Here is a 10214-nt window from a genome sequence, read left to right as displayed (position 1 = left end):
GAGATTGAATCGAAAAAAGTGGAAAATATCAGATTAGTTTCAGCGAATAGTGATATAACCTCAAAATTCGACGAACATTTGTTTTGCTTGTGGGAAGTGGCATCTTGGACTGATTCCGAACAAAAATATATGAAATCGATTCCAAATTCTCTGCTCTATCAAACTTAAACTACCATTTTCTGTTTATTTAATACCGAAAACACCCTAATGTATATTATACAGAAAACCTACAAATCCATTTATTCTACAGATATCTTGAACATTTTGAAGTTAATTTTTGTCCGTGCTTTTTTAAGTATATTAAAATTCTGTTAAATTTTTCCATAGAAATTTAGATTGTTAAACTAAAATGTAGTAGAGTATTTGTGTCAATTTTTATTTGGGTTGGCTTTCTTGGTCTCAAGTGAAATGGTATGAAAAAAATGAATAATAGCACATAAAATGCAAATTCATCGATAAATATCGGAACCGATATGTTCTAGAAATCATCATACTCATTTTTCATCATCGACAATGCATTCATTAAAAGAAGATTTATCTGAGTTCCCCAGGACAAAATAAACAACCCCAGCAAGAGAATACGCCAATTTTCAGAACATCATCAATACTGATTATGTTAAAATTGCATAACCACACATTTTCTTTACGGTTCACTCTATTCTCCAAAATAGGTTTTTCGAATTATTCTGTTTTTGAGCTCTGTTGTTGTTCATGATGTCCAAATCCAACGCCTAAGTACACTCAATTATTTCATCTGCATGACAAATCAATTCACACATGATAAATGTTCATAAAGCACGCCAAGAAATGCTAGCCATAATAATTCATTTTCATCAAAATCCAATGAAAAACTCAACGAAAATTAAAAACGTCATCAGCAAAAAAAAAAATATTTGAAAGTTTTCTTTTGTTATTGTGCAACAGAAAATCAAGTATCCGACACAAAATTTGCATCAACTTACTTCTAGTCAATAAGCAGTTGGCAGCGAAGATTTTTACTGAGCGTGTACAGTGTACACGTTTTCCCAGCTTCTAAATCATACCCAACGACTAAAAATGTTCGTTCGATTATAGCAATGGAAGGGGATCGAGCTGAGTGGCGAAAACAGCATGCTAGTGGCGGCAGCTTCACGTACACTCAGAATGAATTGCACTTTGTTATAAGAAATAAACAAGCGAACAAAAAACTTCTCCTCGATCTTGATTTCTCGTTTTTATAATTAATGATTGTTGTGTTAAATGAAGCACGGCTTTGCGTTAGTTTGCGTCACTGTCACTTGTCGGGATAGTAGAATTTATTTGTCCTTAAATAGCAAGCGCTGTACATAATGCAGGCATATTCACCCAACAATTTCAGAATGACTAACCAGTTCATTGGACTAAAAATGTCAGCTATAAAACAACGAGTCATAATAATGAAGAAGAAGTAGAAGAAGAAGACGATCCAGCCAGCCAGCATTGGGACGAATAAGGAAAAATTCAGCCAAATTTGGAATGAAACGATGGAGAAAAAACCCGTATTCAGTGTTTTTAAACAAAAACAGCTTACTTTGCGGTTCGCGACGACGATACCAACCCATAATTGAAGTCCCAAACAGAAAATACAAACACAAATAAGCTCCATCTCACTACTCCCAACACAACAAACAAAATTTTTAGTTGTTTTCTTCGCGTGCCATTTGCATTTGCAAAGTCTTTCATGCACATTAAGATAAGCAAACTTCACCATAAACTTTTTGGAGAACCTCTAGAAAAAGGGTAAAATGAAATTGAATAAAAAAAACATAAGCAAAAAAAATTAAGTAGGAAAGGAACAGTCAACAGATTGGCATGAAATGGGAATTGCTGTTATGTATTGAAGAATATTTGCGTCATGAATTAGATTTCGTCGAATATGGTTTTATAAATTATGTTACCAAACTCAATCCTCGCATCAGCTCCGAAACGGATGGAGTGGAGCAAGCAACCAACAAAAAAGAGAGACCACACGAGCCACGATTGCGAGGCGTTCTTTTTCTATATAGTTTGCAAGCTACATTCATAGACATCACGTTAAATTTTTTGCTTTAAATTTCAGATGAATACGTGTCTTGATCAAAACTTCTTCTCCTCTTCGGCTACAGAAATCAGCAATGAAAACATGCGAGTAAACATCCAGTTGTAAGAATGAAAAGAACGCCAAAGACAGTGTTAGAGGCGAGCGCCGAAGGAATTTGTATGCATGAATTCGAACGTGATGCGGCAACTTTATCTTCGCTTCAATCGCTTTTTCGTGTTTTATGTCTTTTTTCGCCAGTGCTTGTTGTTTTTTTCTGTTATCATTGTTGTTGGCGGTGTTGAGGAAAACCGCTTTCTTTTAGTGGTTTTCCTCTCTGGCACGTAGCTTGGTTTCATTTGTCGATGTGCTCACTTTCTATCATGTTACGGTCATAAAAACGAACCAAATTCAATTTTCATTAAGAAAAATCTCACACTTAGCGCAACCATCAGCGTCACATTCCACCGATGTTTGCATATCAATCTCAGAATGGATAATGTCCCACGTGAATAAATAAGATCCACGGTTCCTTTACACTTTCCATAGTTTCCTTTCCATATATTACACGGAGCATATGGATTGATCGATTTTATGCGTTTTCAATTTTATGCGGCACATCTATAGTGCTGAGTTATAACTGTCAAACTACCAGCAGCGCCATCGGTCATCACGTGCATCGAGTACATTCAACACTCAAATTGGTACTCACACTGGAGGAAAAACGGTTGATATTTTCTTTGAAGTGCGTTCAAGCCCGTGATATGAAACTATCTGAATAACATTTTGTATTAAGCGGTAGTGTGGCGCTATAGTTGCAATTGATTCACTTTTCATAGGGTCGAATACGAAAAAATACGTTCGTAAAACTATCTTTTCCATATTCCGTAATTCTACTGCTTTTATAAAAATGTCAATTCAAACCCTCGAATTACTGAACATCATGTATTTTTGAAAAGGTCAAGACCTAGATGTAGAATCGATTTTACTTCAATTAACCTCACTAAAGATGGCTGATAATATATGCATTTTTTAATTTCAATGATATCAATGCTTTTTCTCGTATTTTCATATGTGTGAATTTTTTCAATTAGCTGTTGAGATATACCGTTAAACAATTCTGGGCAAGCCAAATTTTGCAAATAATATGCTTCTGTGCATTGTGTGGACGATATTTTGACATAAACAATTGCGATATTTTGACATAAATAGTCAGAGTATGTGGAGAAGTTCTGCATTCAAATGGTGTAAACATTTACTGTATACATAATACATAAGTTCAATTTTCATTCCGATATATTTGATCGTTGAGTACAGAAACTTGCGTCGCAATAACATAAAAAACAATAATATCTAGCATTTTGTTTTCTAGGAAAGTATCATTCAAACGGAAAAATAAAACAAAAATTGGGGAAATTTGGTGCTAGTCAGATGATGAAATTCTTTGTATATATATATATAAATCATTTATGGAAAAAATGTCATTTTGATCGATCCACAGACTAAACACAATATTTATTGGGAGATTTCGTTATATCTTTGAGCTTATTCTTTTTTGAACCGTGAAGATAATATTCATAAGTTCAAGCTCAATAGAATATTGTTTGTTGATTTGACCCGAACGTCGGATTAACAACGTCGTGATTTGTTCCACTTCAATTCATCTTTTTTGTGGTGTAAATCCACAAATTATGATTAATTTTCAGTTCAAGAAGAACGGAAATAAGCGCTTGGGATGAGATACTTGAGTTTATACCATTATCAAAACATACAAAAAAACGCCACTTAGTTTAATGCAAGCTACCCTAACAAACACAATACCTAGGGGCTTCACGCGATTTTGCAGAACACAAATAACTCTGAAAAAATAAAAATAATAGTGAATCAAACCTTCAACCGAAAATTTGAACCACTTTTGAAGGTTTTTGGTGGATAACGATGAATATTGGAACATTTTTTGACGATACAATCTGCACAAATTTACTGGTATGCACGTCAATCTCAAATATCTATGTATATTCAATAATATTCATTAGACTGTAATGACAAAAAATGTTCCAATATTCACCGTTATCTACCAAAACCAATCAAATTTACGGTTGAAGGATTGATTCACTATTAATTTTATTTTTCATTCGTATACACATAAATTTGACATATCTATGTATATTCAGTAATATTCATTTGTCGTTCACGATGAATATTGTTGAATATACATGGATATTTCGGATTTACATGCATACCATTGAATTTCTAAGTTACTTCTTGATGCGTGCGGATATAAAAGATGAAAAAAATGATTTTTCCCCCTAGTAATACATTCACTGTAAAACCTCTGGAACATTTCATCATCATTAGAATACAGTGAATTTCCCATAAGCATCCCTGGTTATTATTTATTACAATTTTCACTTAATATATATACAAGTAATATCTTCCATTCGCATGGTGCTATATGGAGTGTGGGTATCGCCCAAATTTTTAATAATTATGAGAAGCATTTTACCTAAAGTGTACAGCACTTTGCCTGAATTTTGCAACCGCAACCCGCAAAAATAAGGATATATGAACGGTGCGAGTTTAATATATTGTTTAACCATGACTTGTCTAAATTTCGATGAGAATATAACGCATAAAGCCAACTAAGCAATAAATCAGCACGGAACCACGAAGGAAAAATAACAAGTGAAAAAAAAAATTATTTAGAAAAACATAATGGCAGCAACTTGATACCATCAAGGCAAGACCGAAAATGGATATACGTTCTTGTATGAGTGATTTTTTGTATGAAGGCTGCAATATCCAACACCATAAGAGGAATGCTAAACTAATTTCGATGTTGTTTGTATGAGATAGTAGATTGAATTTTTCCGAATATTCACCAAAATATGGACAACAATCGCGTAGACTCACCGTTTTTGCGACATTTTATATTAAAAGTATGGTTTGGGTTCCTTTGAATCCATGAACGGGACCCGGGTTAATGGGTTAGAAGTTTCTTCTTGAACTGACAAGCAGCGGTCACGGGTATTCAAATTAGAACTATTTCAGTCATATGGGATCAAATAATCTACATTGTTAGCTTTGGTATCGTTCCTTGTTGAAATCAGGCTCCTAACAATAGATTATTTAATTCAATATGCGGAACTACCAGGTATATACTGTAAAATCGAAAGGAGAGACCTTAACAAGAAGTTTTTTTGTCCAAAGTACTCCAGTGGATTGCATGACACTCAAATTCACGCGAATTAATTCAATCAAATGGAGCACATGCTATCTAGGTAATCATAATTTGAGGCATTCACATGAATATATTTTCCCACTTTTTCAATGGTCAGTATGTCCGAGAAGGGTGCACCAGTAAGGTCCAGGAAATTATTGAAATTTTTTTCGGTGGAGAAAAATCCTTGGAAATTGAATCTATAAAGTAGACAATTTCTGGCACAAGAAAAATAGAACAAAACAAAATTGGTTCAATACTTTTCCTAGTAGTATAACATAAAAATATGAACTGTCTTCGCTTCAAATGAGAATTGTATATTTATAACCAAAAGTGAAAATCAACACAAACATCGGCAGTGTTCTGTAAAATACTTGCTAGAGAAAAACAGAAATCTTTTCAAATTTCCGTTTGATGAAAAATTGATTATGATTTTCATTTTATATCAAGCTAAAACAAACAATTCGATTGAAACCCACTGATTCGGTCGTCGTTCTTCCATTCTTGCCTAGGTACACAAAGAATTTGAAATAAACTGAATTTTCGATTAGGTTTATTCTACTAGGATGTGAATGAGTGTTTTGAGGCCATTTCTTTTATGTAAGTTCATGCTTTTGGAGCATTCAGTCATATCCATTCAGTTGTAACGCTATGGAAACAGAGGGGAAATTCTTGTGGTATGTGATGGTTGAGATAATGGTACAAATTTGTAGTATACAAAGTATATGTTCTTCATTAGTAAACGAACAAGAACGATATTATAGTTATGGCGTTTCACTTTTTCATCGCGCTTCAATTAATTTTTATTCCAATCCTTACTCAGTTTTATGTCCATTAACAGCCAATTTGTGAAATACTTGTCATGAATAACAATCCCTTATCATTGACTCAATCTCTTGGTCAATGAATATTTAACATATGCCAGAGTATTTTAATTGTTGAGTACTGTTTGCTCCCTCCGCTCATTTCATTCTGAGAGTTTCATGATTTTTATTTTGCAAAAATTTCGAAGGTACTTTCAATTATTATAACCGACAAATTGAATGGAAAAAAATATGAAAAACACACAAAAATTACATTCACAGTTTGATTGTTTGAACTTGTCTATCGATAACAAGACTATATAACCTTCAATGAATACTTTTTGAGGCAACAACTCAGACATCTGAATTTATGTTTCATCATGGAGTCTTATACATTCACACGAGCCCACACTTTTCTCTGTCTAAAAAAGGTTATCTGTGGGACTGTGATAACCTTTCATTTTTCATCTAAATTTATTGCCCGTTTGAAATGACGTTGTGAGCAGTCATTTGGTAAAATTATAGCGGATTCAGTTTGAATTGTACCATTTGTAAGCTATGACTTAGATGGTTCTAGATCATTAATACAGACACTGCGGTGGATTTAGCCAAACTGTCGGCTTGACTTCGATGCTGTTAATAATGATTTCAGAACAAGGAAACTAGTGATCCGTTGAATGCGCAAGTACTGATGTTGAAAACATTTAAACTTTTGGAGTCAATGAATCAATGTAGTCGGTTTTAGCCTTCTTTCGTTTTGTTGCACTTGCCAAACATATAGAGAGTGCCAACTCGATATATGTTTGTGTAATGAATCTCGCTCATAGAAGAAATGGAAAATGTAATTTGACATAAAACGTTCGACTGTGCAATATGCAATTGTCTTCATTCTCCTTTTTTTGATTAATTTTATTTGCATGAAATTCAACCTCTCCAAATTACACTTCGGAAGTTTCTTCAATTTCATCCTTAGCATGTTGTACGTTTCGTATACAGTTCCGGATTCCATTTAAGATTATCTCTACGCGGCGATCCAGGGCGTTCAAATGTGGTTCCCAGAGTATTGGTGCTGGAAATTAAGTTATAGAATATTAATTATTAAGAATTTGAACTACCAAATTGTGGTCGATTAAAATACACACCAATGGGATCATTGCTCATCGCATTTTTCAATGATTTTGATAACGGTTCGTTGCCATTGTGAATATCCAACAAAGTCTTCAATGTGGATGAGCGTATTTGACAGCAATGTAATAGTGGTGCCAGAATGCTCATTTCATCGATAAATGCTTTGCCAAATCCACGGCCATGATCCAAATGAATGGTAAATGAATCGTTGAACATACGAAACGTTTCATAATGATGACGATCCATGTTGCCTAGGAATGAACCATAGAAGAAACAATAAAATTCAATTAAAATTAATGAAACTTTAGGGCCAATCTCAAAATGACCAATTTACCCATGAGAAAGTCAAAAATTGACATATCAATCAGATCGAGTAATCTTCTTCCTTCATCATAAGGCGGGTCTCGTCGAACCTTCTCGCAATATTTATTATCACTTTCCCATTGGGCTTTCTTCTTTCTGCTATAGGATCGTCTCCATGGATGGCGCCAAATTTTTCGCTCACTTTCCTCTGGCAAAAAAGCGGCAAACGAACCTTCCAACGTATCCGGCTGACCGCAAATTGCATGGCTTGTATCACAGTAATATGAACACTTTCCATGAAAACATAAATTATTTGCGGGTGAAATAAACGATGTCTTCATTAATTCAGCATCTGTCTTCTGAAAAATTTCACTCGTTATATTCAATAGGCGCCCGGTAACAGGCACAGCTCGTCGAAATCCCAATAACCGATCCAAATGGAATGCAGCTATCTCTGCTGTGTGACGCTCAAAATCCGAAAAATAAAAATGATTCGGAAGTGTTTGTTGCTCACGCGGAAATCGCATTGGTTTAAATAATGCTTTCATCTTATTTTGATAAGTTATCACCAGTTTTAGTTGGGTACCACCCGTTTTCTGTTCAACGTGCAAAATTGGCTGTGTTGCCATGTCTTTAAGTAGTTCACTAACAATTTTTGCATTTTCTTCACTATACATATCGAATCTAGTGATATGACGATGAAATCGATTCAAACTGCTTCCATTTTTTATGATAATCAACCGAAGTTCATTGAAATTGTTTCGATTTTGAGCCGCCTTTGATATCGACGATGATGAAACTATAACATCTGCATATTTATCATATTGACTAGCATCGAGCGGTTCTATCGTCAAAACTTGTAAGTCATTGAATGAATCATGTGCTTTAATTGAAACATTGATATCTGGTGATCCGCTGTTTTTGACGATTGTGTGCCACCAATCTTGGATTTCATGTTTTGTGTCAACATGTCCAAGAAAACTTTTATGATTTAAATTCAAATTCAGCTGAAAAACTAAAAGAATTAAAATTACAGCGCACACCAAGGAATAACCAATGAAAGTGATGAAACGAATTCTTAATTTTGGCTTAAATAACGACTTCATGATATTTTTCGACACGTTTCATTAAGTTAATAAGTTATTTTCAGTTTTAATTAATCAATTTCAGTGTATCACGACAGACTATTTCTCGGTTAATGCTAATATTTATTCGGTCGAGGACAATTGAATCACAAACAATAACTTTTTTTAATTACACTTTGTCAATTTTTCAATCTACCAATAACACAAAATTGAATTTACAATTGTAGTGTAATCCGAGTTTTGAAAAAAAATGATTGCCCTTGCGTTCAACGTAAATCAATTTCGGATTATTATTCATATGTATTCTCAATGGAATATAAATTGGAATATATATAGAGACTTCATATTCGCAACTCATATATGCTTGAACACTATCACAAAACTCGATCTATATGGCGTAGGATTTCGGTCGTTTAAAGTTTTCAATGATAGATACAGTGTGTAGTGTTTCAATCTGGTTGAACACTTTCGTTATTTTTTTCAACAGCACGAGTCCCGTTATCTTCAATTAATTAAAAGAAAACAAAATAGTTTGAAATGCACCTTTCAAGAAAAAAAAATATTTTAAATCTAAACTGTAATCATTTTCGATGCACGGTTCATTTCTTCTTGAATGTACAGCAGTTCATTGTTCAATACGAAACGATTCGTAATAAAGGCTCGAAAAATTGCGATAAATTTTTTAGTAAAACTAAAGCTAAATAGCTAAACAGCTATGGTAAGTGCCAGGGGTCGCGACCGAGACTTTTTCGGGAAAAATTTTGTTTTCTCAGAATTTGATGAAAATTCACACTTTTGTGTGAATATATATGCTACAAAATGCCTCACTTCCGAGGTAAATTGTTTTTTCCTTTCGGTCTGAAACATATAAATCCAAAGTTTCATCAAATTCTGAGAAAAAACGATTTTGTCCGAAAAAGTCCCAGTTGCGACCCCTGGTAAATACACATATTGTACATGCATCTAGTATGATTCCAGCTAAAACCATATTTTCTCGGACGTCATGCATTTTGTAGCAGATGTATTTACACAAAAGTGCAATGATGACAATGCTGAAAAACTGAAATGCAAACATGTACAGAATGATATGGTAAATTTGATGTATTCTGCAAACAAACACCGACCTAATGTGTTCGTTTTACTGAGACGGTCGAATATAAACATATTTTTGATGATGTATTTAAAAAAAATTAAAATCTAATTGTTGAATTGGAAAAAATTATCATTTGATTTTTTCGTAATTTGAATTAATTTTGCGGTAGGCTGTGACTGACGGAGAGACACTTGACGGAAGATTGACATCTCACCACAGGCAACATTCTGACAAAAAATAATGGCCATATACAGACGTGTGCAAGGAGGGGGGTCTCCGGTCTTACCTCCCATCTAGGATTTGAAAACACAACCCCTGCACCAAGCTAACAAAACAAAGTAAAACACGAATTTGCGATGAGCGCATTCAGTGAAGTTCATTTCAATTCTTTACGTCGTTAGACGCACTCATGAACGCGACTAATTGAACGCATCAACAATGTTCCGTAATGAAAGAAACATTTTTTACATATAAAATTGATGTTTATCACGTGCTACGCTCTCACAAAAATCAATTTTGCACATTCGTGACATTTTTATTTTTTTTT

The 10214-nt window shown here is 34.0% G+C and overlaps 1 protein-coding gene across 4 annotated transcripts in view; it reads right to left on the bottom strand.

Annotated features, from left to right (window-relative positions):
* Positions 1-6078: 6078 nt before the first annotated feature.
* The window catches only part of LOC129574187 (extracellular serine/threonine protein CG31145-like), a 5501-nt gene continuing 1365 nt past the window's right edge, over positions 6079-10214 (bottom strand). For 2 of the 4 annotated variants that reach the window (XM_055455783.1, XM_055455782.1), the window contains exons 2-4: positions 7521-8504; positions 7201-7437; positions 6079-7127 (exon numbers count right to left, since the gene is read on the bottom strand). In XM_055455783.1, coding sequence (XP_055311758.1) covers positions 6997-7127; positions 7201-7437; positions 7521-8166 — 1014 coding nt within the window. In that variant the 5' untranslated portion in view covers positions 8167-8504 and the 3' untranslated portion in view covers positions 6079-6996. Of the gene's footprint in view, positions 7128-7200; positions 7438-7520; positions 10104-10214 lie in introns of those variants that run through there. The other 2 variants (XM_055455780.1, XM_055455781.1) reach the window with 2 other exon arrangements.

Source organism: Sitodiplosis mosellana, unplaced genomic scaffold (assembly GCF_009176505.1).
Source record: "Sitodiplosis mosellana isolate CC-2019 unplaced genomic scaffold, AAFC_SMos_1.0 Smas_scaffold_6150, whole genome shotgun sequence".
Taxonomy (NCBI): Eukaryota; Metazoa; Arthropoda; class Insecta; order Diptera; family Cecidomyiidae; genus Sitodiplosis; species Sitodiplosis mosellana.
The sequence above is the reverse complement of the archived record's forward strand: the minus strand, read 5'-3'. Positions and strand labels throughout refer to the sequence as shown.